The 14,851-nt window shown below is 41.4% G+C and overlaps 1 protein-coding gene across 3 annotated transcripts; it reads right to left on the reverse strand.

The window, feature by feature from the left end:
- Positions 1 to 2,691: 2,691 nt before the first annotated feature.
- Positions 2,692 to 14,482, reverse strand: SCOC (short coiled-coil protein). 3 transcript variants are annotated; one of them, XM_068989908.1, is made up of 4 exons: positions 14,302 to 14,482; positions 6,314 to 6,385; positions 5,637 to 5,717; positions 2,692 to 4,206 (listed from the first exon to the last, which is right to left on the reverse strand). In XM_068989908.1, exons 1-4 carry the CDS (start codon positions 14,480 to 14,482, stop codon positions 4,064 to 4,066), a joined length of 477 nt encoding a protein of 158 aa, XP_068846009.1. In that variant the 3' UTR covers positions 2,692 to 4,063. The 3 variants fall into 3 exon arrangements, with proteins under 3 accessions (XP_068846009.1, XP_068846008.1, XP_068846010.1); XM_068989907.1 differs by having other exon boundaries at positions 5,637 to 5,720; XM_068989909.1 differs by lacking the exons at positions 5,637 to 5,717; positions 14,302 to 14,482 and having other exon boundaries at positions 6,314 to 6,335.
- Positions 14,483 to 14,851: the final 369 nt, after the last annotated feature.

Here is a 14,851-nt window from a genome sequence, read left to right on the forward strand (position 1 = left end):
TTGCAGCAGGGGCCAAGGCTGTGGTGACAGGGGCAAGAGAATGGGCTCAGCTCCAACTACAGTGAAGACAGCTGAGGATGTATAGTCATCAAGCAGAGTGGAAGTGGGTCATTGGTAGATGGAAAATTACTGAGAAGACATCAAGATAGGGGGATGCTTGCCATGCTGACTTAACAGGATTCTTGCTGAAGGCCGTTAGGGTGATTAGATTCTGAGAGTAGGGGAATTTGTTCTAAAGTGACGCAGCAGGATTTTTACTAACAATGGACTAGTTAGACTGAAGACAGGACCTAAGATACGAGGCCTGCTGAGAAAGAGGGCTCAGAAAAACCTGGATAAACTTTGGTTAAGGAGAGTCTTTATCAGAAGCTAAGTACAGTCTCTGTGCACAGTTTATCACCTGTATTTCTAATATACAAACTGACATGCTGAAGATATTGCCATAATTAAGAGTGTGTGTGTGTGTGTGCACGCTCAGTCATATCCAACTCTTTGCAACCCCATGGACTGTAGCCCACTAGGCTCTTCTGGGCACTGGTTTACCATCTGTATGGCAAGCAGGTGGGGCATGTATTTCAAGTAACATTTTGTCACCTTCTGAGTTAACAGCTGTAGGATGGCAGTTGGAAAAGGCAGAATATGAAGCGAATTGGGTGTGCCCTGATGCTTATAGCAAGAAGGTATCACAAGAAGGAACTTAGTTTCCAAGCAGAGATGGAAGGGAACAGAGAAAAATCATGTATTAGGTACCTCACAAATATTAAAAAAGCTAATTGCTTCTGTACCCTGAATGGCAGAAGTTCAGCATTGTTTTATTTTTGAGGTGTGGGAGGTAGAAGGGTAAGCCCAGTTAAGATTTCTCTGCCAAGTGTTAGGCAGACAAAGGAACCCGGCCCTGCAGTGATACCTGGATGCTGCATTCCCAGCCCTGTTTTCAGTTGGTTTCACAGTAGCCTCCATTAGAGGAGGCAGGGTCCATTCAGAGAGGCAGGGTCCTGTGAAGAAGGAAAGCAGGCCAGCTTTGGAGAGTTTGGTCTAGAAGAGCGTGATTGTGATTCCCAGCATATGGAACTGAAGCATGTAGACAAGAAGTCCATTTCTGAGGGAACAGTACAGCCCAAGAAATGTGAGCCTGGGCTTCAAACAATGGGCACCAAACTCACACCAGCGAGAAGTGGACTGTTTTCATAACATTAACCTGTGCAGGGAATTACCCCCAAACTCTTGAGAGTCCCAGGAAGGGGATTGGGGGGGGGGGGGGGTGGGGGGGGTGGCGGGGGGGGCGTGGTGATGGATAACAAGTAACTTTCCAGCTAGGGGGAGCCATGGAGAGCAAGGAATAAGCGAAGTCCCTTGCCAGAGATTACACTCAGGTTGAATCAAGGAACTTTGTCCACTATGAGACAGAATCTTCCAGGGTGTCTCTCCCAGGAGTATTCCACAGTGACTTTGACGTGTTTCTCTTTGTTCCATTTTCCAAACAGAGTTATTTGGGTATCCTATCCCCACTACACCATTATAAACGGACAGAGCAAATACAGTAAGTCCCTTATATATGAATGAGTTCCCTTCCAAGAGCAAGTTGCTAAGTCCAACTTGTTCATAACTTCAACAAAGTTAGCCTATGTACCCAATTAACACAATCTGCTATGTATCACAGCTTTTACACTTGCTTCCTGAGCTTGAAATTAAGATGCTGTAGTACTGTATACAGTGAAGCACACAAAAACAACTGCTTATAGTGGGTACATGCAGGTGACAATATGCACTAGACACGTGAACTTAGTGACTGGACACGCACAGGCACATTCGCGTCTTTGAAGGTTCTTAGGCAGGGGAGTTATATAATCTGTCATCAGTTTAAAGGAGGTCAGACTATGAGGAGTCACATCTACAACTGACAGACCTTGATAGAGACCCTGGATTTTGCGCTGCATCAGAAGTGGACAAGGAGAGGCTAAGTACGTTCTATGTATGGGAAGAAGGTTGGGCACAGATACTTCACAGCACAAGAAGAGGGCTGTGGCTAAGGCTGCTCCCACCTTATCCTCTGTCTGCTTCCATAATAAAGTTGTAGCTGGAATACGGCTTCCAGCAGGGGTTACATTTCTCAGCAACTAGGTTTAAGTAAATTCCCACACCCTACACCCTTGGGAATGTGATAAGACATGAGCCCATTTCCAGGCAGGCCCAGCCCATAAAACCCTGCAAGTGTTCACCAGGCACTTTCTGCTGCAAATCTGAATAGAGAAAACGAATGTGACTTGGAAGCCATGGCTGAAAATGGCAGAGAAATCCCCAGCTCATAAAGCCTTCTAGTTTATAATGCTCACCTCAGAACCATTAGCTGGAAGAGAAAACTTCCATGTATTTAATCACTGTGTTTCTTGTTAAAAGAGGTTAACCTAACCTAACCTAAAAAATGACAACCACCTTTCTCCTGGCAATCTTGGATCCTTCTCTTTGAATTCTTTGCTTTTCTTTTTTAATGTATAATATCATTTTTAAAATACAGTATTCCCTTAAACATCCAGTAACTGATACTTAAGTAATCCTGTGACTTGGAACAACCCTGAATATACCACACCACACCACTATATATATCCCAGTTACTTAGGCAACTATATCAAAACACACGCAGTTTTTGAAATAGCTTTTTATTAAACAGCAAAGCGTAACTGCAACACAATTTTAAATGTTTGAAAATTTGGTCACAAAGATGCAAAAATGTTTGCAGTATGACTATTATATATTCATACAGCTAAAGTCATCAAATCTTACACCAACACAAACATAAGATTATTCCATGATTAGCCTAAATTTAATAACTATAAACTATATTAGTGGATTTATTTTCCTATTTAACATTTTAATTAACAACTACTGATTTCCTTACCAAATGGAACCTACTAAATTTTAAAAAACGGTTAAATGACTAAAATTCTGCAAACCAGTAGTTGGGTTTGCAGAAACTTCTGGGAGAAGTAGATAAAATACTGAGAAAGCATCAATTAGTTTACATGTAAAACTCTCTCATCTTATTCATGACTCTGATACTAATCCACTCTTAATGGACTTTGCAAAGTTGATCTGCTGGTACAACAAATAAACCTGAGACCAAACTCTATTCTCTTCCAGGTGTGGTTTACATAAAGTTAGCCAAACTTAATCCATTTTTTAAAATATTCCTTCCAAAATCCAATCTGTGCCAGAGAGAACATAACTCTGGAGTAGAAACATTTGGAGTTGGTTACAGGTACTTACGAAGTGCTTTTCCCACCCTATTTCTATTTTTCCTCAAAATTTTCTATTTGAAACACACACACAACCAGAACTCATCTTTTCAGATACCAAGTGGGTTATTTTGTGCAAAGGAAGTTTTTAATAACAAATCTTCCCCATACCATAATTCAAAGAAAAACCTTCATTTTTATAGCCTCCATTTTCAATTAATGTAAGAGAAACCTACTATCCTTACTACTAAACATAATAAATAAGCCCTAACTGAGAAAGTAACTTATTTTGGTTAAGTTTCAACAGTTAGAGTTCAGGCTACTCTCCTAGATGATTAGCTACTGAAATTACTTTTCACAAACGTGTAACCAATTTTTTCCTTAGGGGAAGGAAAAACAGGAAGATAGCAAATGGAAAAGAGGCACACGATGGTAGACAGGGTACATAAAGCTGTGCATTCGGTACATGATTTTGGTTACTTTTTCACAACACGGTAGTTATTTGCTTGTATCTCTATGCCTATAATATAAGACAATGCTAACCCTATAAATCAAAACAAATTTGATAAAACATTCATTTTCAAGTTTCATAAATATATGCATTTCTAATTATAAAGTCTCTACATTTGCACATTTTCATAGACTAACATAATACACAAACTCATGGAAGTCTCCTGTTATGCTCTTATTTTTGCCTAGATCTGACATTATCTTCATAAATACTCAGTGAAGCCACAAACAAAAGTACTGTAACTTTTGGAATCTATCCAAGTTTTAAAGAAAAAAAAAGATCAGCAGCAATTCCATAAGACATAAGAGATATCAATCCCTTATTTTCTTTTGCTTTTTGTGTCAGTTGTTTGAAAAACACTAGAAGCTGACATGAGGTTTTCTATATATTGTCCGAGAACTTGGTTTTCTGATTTTAGCTTCAGATTTTCTTCCTTAACTGCATCTACTCTTGCAGACAGATCTATATCAAAAATTAAAAAGTGCATTATCAATAAAGTGATGACAATGACTCCATATTACATAATGCTTATGAAGATTTACTCTTAAATACCACAGTCCTTGAGTTTTCTGTTTTTAAATTCAGTCTAGAAGTTATGTAAACAAAGTAAGCTGAGTACAAATCAAGAGCCAAAATTCCTAAAAAGAGATATCACATTAGGTTAAATGTTATACTTTGCAAACAGCATTTTTGGTAAGTAGTTAATTCTTAAAATGGTTATTTTTTAAAAATATTGTTTTTAAAATGTGAAGTTTGGTTCATATCTTAGCATCACAAAACCGTAATTCTTTACTAGAAGTGTTTAAGAAAATGTAGTAGGTGAACATAACTAAATTTACATACTGGATATAGGTCGTCAGTTTCCAAGCAATTCATCATTTTGTATTTTTGCATTAGCAAGAAATTCAAAAGAGCAGGCCTTGACGATGAAGAGATACTACGTCTGTTCAGTCACTCAGCAGCTAAGTTACTCAGCGCCTTCTAGTAGACAAGCACTTTTCTAGTGATGATAGTAACAAAAAAGGCCCCTGCCCTTACAGAGCGGACACTGTAGTGTGCATGTGAGCACAGATGCATTTAGGGGGCTCAGGAGAAAAAGCAAGAAGGATAAGGATCATAGGAAGCAAAGGGAAGTAGTTCTTCTATACAGTGTAGCCAAGGACAGCTGTTCTGATTAAGGAAATTGCACCAGAGACCTAAAGGAAGTGAGGGAACAAGTCACACAGATATGCAAATAACTAAGGGTTGAGACAAACACAGGGAAACAGCAACTGCTAAGACCCTGAGGAGAAGCAAGGAGGCTGGAGTGTCTGAGGTAGGATGATTGAGTCAAAGAGTGTGACAGGACTCTGAGGTAAAAGGGAAGTAAGAGACTTCCAGAAAGGGACTTGGTTTTCATTACCTGTGAGAAGGGAAGCCACTGGAGTGACATGATCTGCTCAGCCTGATTTTAAAAAACCACCACCTCGTAAATTCATCCAAAACAAAAAGATACTTTGGTGGTGCAACTGACTTTATAGAAGACATTTAGAAAATGAAAAGACTCGGGTAAGTTCCCTTATAATCTCTGAGGCTAATACACTGTTTTTGCTTTCATTTAAACTTTATTAAAGTGGACTTAATAATACCAAGCAGGGACTTAAAAGGGGTGCTCCTATTATGTTAGACCTTAAAGAAGGAAGCACAAGAACACTATTTGACTTCCTTATTGAGACAGAACTGTGTTTTAAAAATCACCAGTCAAAGTTATAGGCAGGAGAAACAAACCATTGAAGTAAACTTTGAAGTTTATACATTTTAAAACTGGGCACAGTAACAAAATTTAGCAGCATAAATGCTTACAATTTCAATACCTGGATGTTAGTCAAGAAAACTACAAAATGCAAACTAACCTTCAAGTGTGTGTTGGAGTTCCAACACTTGATTAATAAGTCGTGTTTTTTCCTCCAGTTCCACCTGATTTTCAGCATCAACTGCTGTAATGAAAAGGTTCAGGTTTACTATTATTAACTACCATTTGTTTAGTATACACATAAAAGATCTGCAAAATGTTTTACATTTATTGTCTTCCTTGACTTTATACAAAAGCCCTGTAAAATAAAAGATGGATCCTACATCACGGATGACACCACCAAAGTGAAGGTAAAGTGCTTTACCAACATCTCACAGTTAAAGAATGGAAAGAAAGTGAAAGTGAAGTCGCTCAGTCATGTCCGACTCTTTGCGACCCCGTGGACTGTAACCCACCAGGCTCCTCTGTCCATGGGATTCTCCAGGCAAGAATACTGGAGTGGGTTGCCATTTCCTTCTCCAGGGGATCTTCCCAACCCAGGGATTGAACCCGGGTCTCCTGCATTGCAGGCAGACGCTTTATCCTCTGAGCCACCAGGGAAGCCCTAAAGAATGGAAGCTGCCTTAAATTCTTTCTAGAACTAGACAGGATTATAAATAAGTACAAGTGGCCAAGATCCAAGCCTTCCTTCTAAATACTGCTTCTCTGCTCTTTCCAGTTCTTAACAAAGCAATGTGTCTGCCACAAAACATATAAAAAGGAAAACAAAGAACATACCATCCATGTCAGCATTCATCATCTTCGGTAACAAACTTCTGTGCCTTGGATACAAAATTCTTGATGAATGGTCTGCAATAAGAAAAAGAAACATAGATATCACTCAGTCCAAAACAGATATTAAATCTCCTTTACACATAGTATTATTAAAGAATTAACTAAATACAAATGGAATAAAAATAACGTTTGATAAAACTACCCCAAGTCTTCCCACTTAGCCAGCATTAGGGCTGTTCTCCCGCACATCTTTTACACATGGTTTTAATTCTCTGGTTCTTTGTACTTCAGAGAAGGTTTTAGGTGAGACATGTAGATGGGTATAGATGCGCACACACACACACACACACACACACAGATGACCCTTCAACAAGGTTTTAAACCATGCAGGTCCACTTACACTCAGATTTTTTTCAATAAACACTATTACAGAACTACTCGACCTGCAGTTGATTCAATCTGCAGATGTGGAATTGGATATATGAAGGGTTGACTATAAAGTTGTATGTGGATTTTCAATTGTGCAGAGGGTCAGCACCCCTGATCTCCTTGTTGAAGGGTCAACTGAATAAAAATGTGTGTATACATGCGCACGTCTGCTGATACATATATCCAAACAGACTGATCACAAAAATTTTTCTCAAAAATTCTGTAAGTTATTCAATCCTTTATAGTATTTGAAGACCATACAAATTACTCCTCTCCATTTAATCAAAGTGTCTTCTTAATTGAAGAGGAAGAGTGTTAGCAGTGAAAACTTTATTTAGCCCTTGCCCAAGAGAAGAAGAGCACTTTCATACCACTTCAAGTATTTGTCTGGGAGGGACGACAGAGGTAACAGTCAAAAGCAAAAGTAAGTGACTTTGGGACTACTCAGCAACAACAGCCATCAACTCGGCTATTTCCCCTGTTATATAATACAGGTATCCTCAGGGTTTTTTTTTAAGTTTTACTTAATGCCAGTGCACTTGTATAAAAGACCTACATTAGGACCTGGTTTTGCTAAACAAAAAAAATCTGCGAGGGTTTTCGCTTTCATGAAAAAAGGCAAAAAGCAAAAAACGCCTTCAGTGTGTGTTTAGCAACAGGGTGTTAGGAACAGCGCTCACTGTGAGCCGTGAGTGATACCACCAAGCTCCTGCCCTGAGAACTACACTCAGCACCTCAGCATCAAGCTGCCATAGCTCTGAACTGTGTCTGTGAGCATCTAAACTATGTCTGTGAGCATCTGTCCTTTTTATTTTGTGCATCTGTTAGCAAGCTGTGTCCTAAGACAACTGCTTCATCACTTTATGCCATTTCAGCTTCTAAGAGGTGGGAACGGTCTCCTTTCAGAGAGTAGGGAGAAACCTGTATATTAAGTGCTCCAAATAGCTAATATTCAGTCTTTTTAAAAATACACCTGAAATAGGATTTTCATGACAGCTGAGAAGAGATGATATACAAGTCAAAGCAACAGATAAACACAAAATCAATGCACTCGATTTTACAGTCACATCTAGTATAGGGATGGGATATACTTCTTTGCCTCTGTTTTCATCTAATACTAAAACCAAAAAGTCTTCCATAAAAGCAAAGTGTTTCAGACTGATTAATGTAGTAGGTAAGGAAAAGAAGCCCGTTTCTGAAATTCTGGCCACATATAACCCAAACAATCGAAAACTCTACGCATGGCTCATCAACAGCTTTACTTTGTCTGAAAAAATTTAATAAGGCAGTAAAATAGGGTGGAGGGGATTTATTAAAGGAAAAATTATTCTCAGAAAAGCACATCAAGATTGGGGAGGAAGGAGAGCACAAAATTAGGGCACGAGGACAGTGCTACAGGACGTATCACGTAACCTGAGAGAACACTACTCACACCACAGTCCATGTAAGGCTGCCCTGAGGGCTGAACAGTGCAAAATCTGTCCAACTGTACGTAGCATCCCTGTGCAAAATGGCATTGCCCTTCAATAAAGTAGACCAGAGCACTACCAGCAGTCTCTACATGACGACAACAAAAAGACAAGTAAGCCCATTTTTCTTACTGTGATGTGATCAAATAGATGGATCTCAAAATACTACTAGGACATATTCTAAGTCTTTCAGGAAATTTAGAGTAATAAACAGATTTATTGTATATATGGGATCAAAAGATTTGTTGAGCTCTTCATAGCAAAGTATTTCAGCCATGGATTTTACTTCCTTCAAAACAGGACCAATCCTCAAACTTTGCAATGCCTAAATTAGCACAGTAGTATGTTCTAATATGCTCTCAACACAAGATTGACTTTTTCAACCATAAAATTCTTTTTCTCAGTCTATAGTTACCATCAAATCAATCATCTATATCAAGTGTGCTCTTAAAAGAGTTAATTTTCAACTCCTGCTCGTACACATAAATCCAAATCTGACATGAAAAGAGAGACTCCACACCAAAGTATCTCACATGTGGGAACACTGAAATAAACATGAGGTGCTAAGACTGGTCTGTTCATCCAAAATGTACCTCAGCTCTCCACAATGGATACAATTGTCTGGGATTCCGCAATTGTGACCTAAGCTGAGGTCAGATCTCATAAAACTTTTTCAAAAGTCACAGTAAAATTTGGTGCCTGTCTTTACCTAACCTTGGTCAGTAGAAGAGATCTAGAATTATTTTGATAATTAAGTCCAGGGAGCAGAAGTATGGAGGGAACGAGGATCTAGAAACGTGGCAAGTATTAGTATAGGCCCATTTTCCATACCCACACAGTCAGCTGTGACCAAAGGCTATCATCTTACCAAATACACCTCTACTTTCTTTACTGGCACGGCCAACAGGACCATAACATCCTCTCCATAAGAAGCAATTTGCGTGAATGCTAAGTCCCTTCAGTCATGTCTGACTCTGTGCAACCCTATCTGTCCACAGGATTCTCCAGGCAAGAATATGGGAGTGGGTTGCCACGCCCTCCTCCAGGGGATCTGACCCATGGATCAAACACACATCTCTTGTGCCTTCTGCATTGGCACATGGGTTCTTTACCACTAGTGCCACCTGGTAAGCTAAAGAGGCAGTTTAGCACAGTGATTAAGAGCATGGATTTAGACAGTTGCTGTTGTTCAGTCACCCAGTAGTGTTACAGGCTCTTGGCGACCCCATGGACTGCAGCACGCCAGGCCTCCCTGTTCCTCACCATCTTCCCAAGTGTGCCCAAATTCATGGCCATTGCATTGGTGATGCCATCCAGCCATCTCATCCTCTAACGCCCTCTTCTCCTTCTGTCCTCTAAGTCCCCACTGGATTTAGATTATAGTGATAGTGAAGTTGCTCAGTCGTGTCCGACTCTTTGCGACCCCGTGGACTGTAGCCTACCAGGCTTCTCCGTCCATGGGATTCTCCAGGCAAGAATACTGGGGTGGGTTACCATTTCCTTCTCCAGGGGATCTTCCCGACCCAGGGATCGAACCCGGATGTCCCACATTGGAGGCAGACGATTTAACCTATGAGCCACCAGGGAAGCCCGTATTTGGATTCAAATCCCACCTCTCCTATTTATAAGATCTGGAACCTTAGCTAAACATCTCAGTCTTAGGTTCTTCATCTGTAAAATGAGGTTAAAAACAGTATGTACCTCACAGTTTTGTTGTGAGAATTTCATGAGTTGATATATTTAATGTGGGTGTTGTTGCAGTCAGATTATATATGGAGCCACCTGGGGAGCCCAATATATAATGTGACTGCACAATACTCAATAATGTTAGCTACTGTCCTCTTCATCAGAGTGGACTGGAATGCCAAGGTAGGAAGTCAAGAAATACCTGGAGTACCAGGCAAATTTGGCTTTGGAGGACAGAATGAAACAAGGCAAAGGCCAACAGAGTTTTGCCAAGAGCACGTACTGGTCATAGCAAACACCCTCTTCCAACAACACAAGAGAAGACTCTACACATGGGACATCACCAGATGGTCAATACTGAAATCAGATTGATTATATTCTTTGCAGCCAAAGATGGAGAAGTTCTATACACTCAGCAAAAACAAGACTGGGAGCTGACTGTGGCTCAGATGATGAACTCCTTATTGCCAAATTCAGACTTAAACTGAAGAAAGTATGGAAAACCACTAGACCATTTAGTGAAGTGAAGTTGCTCAGTCGTGTCCAACTCTTTGCGACCCCATGGACTGTAGCCCATCAAGCTTCTCTTCTCTATCCATGGGGTTTTCCAGGCAAGAGTGCTGGAGTGGATTGCCATTTCCTTCTCCAGGGGATCCTCCCAACCCAGGAATCGAACCCAGGCCCCTCGCATTGCAGGCAGACGCCTCACCATCTGAGCCACCAGGGAAGCTTCCAAAGAACACTTAAGGCCATTAAAAAGATAAAGAGAAAAAGGTTAGCAACCCCATGGACTGTAGCCAATCAGGCTCCTCCATCCATGGGATTTTCCAGGCAAGAGTGCTGGAGTGGATTGCCATTTCCTTCTCCAAGACCATTCAGGTATGACCTAAATCAAATCCCTTACGATTATACAGTAGAAGTGACAAATAGATTCCAGGGATTAGATCTGATAGAGTGCCTGACGAACTATGGACGGAGGTTCATGATATTGTACAGGAGGCAGGGAGCAAGACCATCCCCAAGGAAAAGGAATGCAAAATGGTTGTCTGAGGAAGCCTTACAAATGGCTGTGAATAGAAGACAAGTGAAATGCAAAGAAGAAAAGGAAAGATATATCCATTTGAATGCAGAGTTCCAAGAACAGCAAGGAGAAATAAAAAAGCCTTCCTCAGCCATCAATGCAAAGAAATAGAGGAAAACAATAGAATGGGAAAGTCTAGAGATCTCTTTAAGAAAATTAGAGATACTAAGGGAACATTTCATGCAAAGATGGACACAATAAAGGACAGAAATGGTAGGGACCTAACAGAAGCAGAAGATATTAAGAAGAGGTGGCAAGAATACACAGAAGAACTATACAAAAAAAGATCTTCATGACCCAGATAATCACGATAATATGATCAATCACCTAGAGCCAGACATCCTGGAATGTTAAGTCAAGTGGGCCTTAGGAAGCATCACTATGAACAAAGCTAGTGGAGGTGATGGAATTCCAGTTGAGCTATTTCAAATCCTAAAAGATGATGCTGTGAAAGTGCTGCACTGAATATGTCAGCAAATTTGGAAAACTCAGCAGTGGCCACAGGACTGGAAAAGGTCAGTTTTCATCCCAATCCCAAAAGAATAATGCCAAAGAATATTCAAACTATTGCATAATTGCACTCATCTCACATGCTAGTAAAGTAATGCTCAAAATTCTCCAAGCCAGGCTTCAACAGTACGTGAACCATGAACTTCCAGATGGTCAAGCTGGATTTAGAAAAGGCAGAGGAACCAGAGATCAAATTGCCAATATCTGCTGGATCATCGAAAAAGAAAGACAGTTCCAGAAAAACATCTAAATCTGCTCTATTGACTATGCCAAAGCCTTTAACTGTGTGGACCACAACAAACTCTGAGAAATTCTTTAAGAGATGGGAATACCAGACCACCTGACCTGCCTCTTGAGAAATCTGTATGCAGGTCAGGAAGCAATAGCACTGGACATAGAACAACAGACTGGTTCCAAATCGGGAAAGGAGTACGTCAAGGCTGTATATTGTCACCCTGCTTATTTAACTTATATGCAGAGTACATCATGAGAAATGCTGGGCTGGATGAAGCGCAAGCTGGAATCAAGATTGCCAGAAGAAATATCAATAACCTCAGATATGCAGATGACACCACTCTTATGACAGAAAGTAAAGAACTAAAGAGCCTCTGAATGAAAGTGAAAGAGGAGACTGAAAAAGTTGGCTTAAAACTCAACATTCAGAAAACTAAGACCATGGCATCCAGTCCCATCATTTCATGGCAAATAGATGGGGAAACAGTGGAAACAGTGACAGACTTTATTTTGGCTCCAAAAACCATTGCAGTTGGTGACTGCAGCCATGAAATTAAAAGACGCTTGCTTCTTGGAAGAAAAGTTATGAAAAACCTAGACAGCTATTAAAAGCAGAGACATTACTTTGCCAACAAAGGTCCGTCTAGTCAAGGTTATGGTTTGTCCAGTGGTCATGTATGGATGTGAGAGTTGGACTATAAAGCTGAGCGCCAAAGAATTGATGCTTTTGAACTGTGGTGTTGGAGAAGACTCTTGAGAGTCCCTTGGACTGCAAGGAGATCCAACCAGTCCATCTTAAAGGAAATCAGTCCTGAATGTTCACTGGAAGGACTGACGCTGACGCTGAAACTCCAATACTTGGCTACTTAATGAGAAAAGCTGACTCATTTGAAAAGACCCTGATGTTGAGAAAGATTGAAGGCAGGAGGAGAAGGGGGCAATAGAGGATGAGATAGTTGGATGGCATCAACGACTTGATGGACATGAGTTTGAGCAAGCTCTGGGAGCTGGTGATGGGACAGGGAGGCCTGGCATGCTGCAGTCCATGGGGTCACAAAGAGTCTGACGCAGCTGAGCGACTGAACTGAAATGTATTGTCTCTGCCTTTAGCTCTAATACAAGTCACAAGAAGAATTTTAGAAAAAAAAATCTAAAATCTAAATCTCATTTTCACAAATAAGCCAGGGCCAAGACGATAATAGCTTACCCAAGATCATAGTAGTAGTTACACAGAGCCAAGACTACATATAGTCAACATCCCAGTCTAGTATTTCCCACATCACCACTGGTATGCTCACATCTGAGACCTGAGCTTTGGAGACTTTTCTCTGATATCCACAACCAGTCACTTTTCTACATCTAACACTGATTTTCATCATCTATGATCCATTTATTAATGAACTAGTAAGACTACTAAAATAACTGTTTTATATACTAAATGTTTTAGACATATTATTAGTTCATCAAATCAATAGGACATGGCAATTTATAAATGTGGACACAATCTCAGAAAGGCTATGTGTTTTGTCTTAGATTTCACAGCCAAAGTCTGTATCAAGAAATTGAACTCAGATCTAACTATAAAATCCCTGCATTACACAACAGAAGGCACTTTAACATGACCTTAATCTAAATTTGCAAAACATTTTACAACCCTTGATGTCAAATTTTCTTGCTATTTCTGCTATCTAAAAACCTAAATGTAAGTTCCATACCCTTCAAGTGGCATCGACTTTCAACAAAGTTTTTTCAGGTACCTTCAAATTCTGACTTGTTCTGGTTAAATAAATCCAGTTTAAAATTCTGCAAAAGGGATTGAGTGCCCAAACAAGGATTTGCTCATAAACGGATCCCCAGAGTGGCTAGCTACACTGGCTTTAATCAATGAATGCGTACAGGCACAGAATATAAAAGCATAGCTTTGGATTCTCAGGTACAGATTCAGCGTTGGAAACATAGCATCTGTCCTTAATGTTATTACGTCATAGTACCAGAATCGATACATTAAACAACAAAACCCTGTCTTTCAGGGATGTCTCTTGTTTCTTCTCCAATCCTAATTCCCCTAGATGTGTCTATCAGGACTTTGAGAGATGCTCATTGAGAAACTAACCCGAGAGCGTCTTTCAGAGCCTGAAAAGATGCCGCCAATCCTGGTTTTACCGCTCACTTGCCTCCCTCCCCGCCTGGGCGTCCTCTCCCCCCATCTCCGAGTTCTCAGCAGGTCCAGGCGTGCCAGGTCCCATCCCACCCGAACACAGTCCCATTTCAGGGCTGGACAGAGTCCTTAGACTCCGGAGCGGAGGGGACAAGGCGACAGGAAGTCCCCGCGAACGACCGCCGGCGACCCTCCACAAAGGAACCTGTGGGCCCAGTATTGAGAGGATGAGAAAGAGAGGTTGCGCAGGAGTTCTCCGGGGAGCCAGGCCTCAACCGCCCACCAAATGCCCAGGCGCTCTTGCCGGGTCCCTGATGCGCCGGCCAGAGTCCAGCCCACCCCGCCCTCCAGGCTGTCAGCAGTATCGAGGCCGCAATTCCAGCCGCCCGAGGCCGGGCCCTTCGAGGTCCACGACTACCCTCACCTGCCTTCTGAGGCGCCGGCAGGGGGAGGGTTCCGTAGGACGCCTCAGGCCTGGACACTTGGACCAACTGGCACTGGCAGCCACGCCCTATCCGCCCACAGAGCGTGCGCCGAGACAGGAGTCCCGCCCCTGCCGGCCCTGTTGCCAGCCAATCACCACTCAAGAAAACACGCCTGCGCATTAGATTCCCGACTCCCCAATCGTCCTATCCCAAAGCCTCAGGATCCACCTTTTGCCATAACAAAAGGACAGGGGTATCCAATCAGAGTTGAGATCGTTGTAGGCGGGTCCGGGAAGAGCAAAAGCCAATGACAGTACATTAGCTAAGCTAAGCGTGTGAAAGCCTGTCCCGTAGAGGCAGCTTCTGAAGTCTCAGCAGATCCCTGAAAATCTGGGTCAAGAAATCTGTGGAAAATTCTGACAGCTGTCAGGAAGGAGGTCGGTAAAACTGAACTCTGCACCAGAGAGAGAAATCCTTCAAATTTAAGACAAGGGCATGTGTGGACATAATAGCAGAGAAAGTACGGTGGTTTTCAATTCTAAAAGCAGA

Source organism: Capricornis sumatraensis, chromosome 17 (genome assembly GCF_032405125.1).
Source record: "Capricornis sumatraensis isolate serow.1 chromosome 17, serow.2, whole genome shotgun sequence".
In the NCBI taxonomy this organism is placed as follows: domain Eukaryota; kingdom Metazoa; phylum Chordata; class Mammalia; order Artiodactyla; family Bovidae; genus Capricornis; species Capricornis sumatraensis.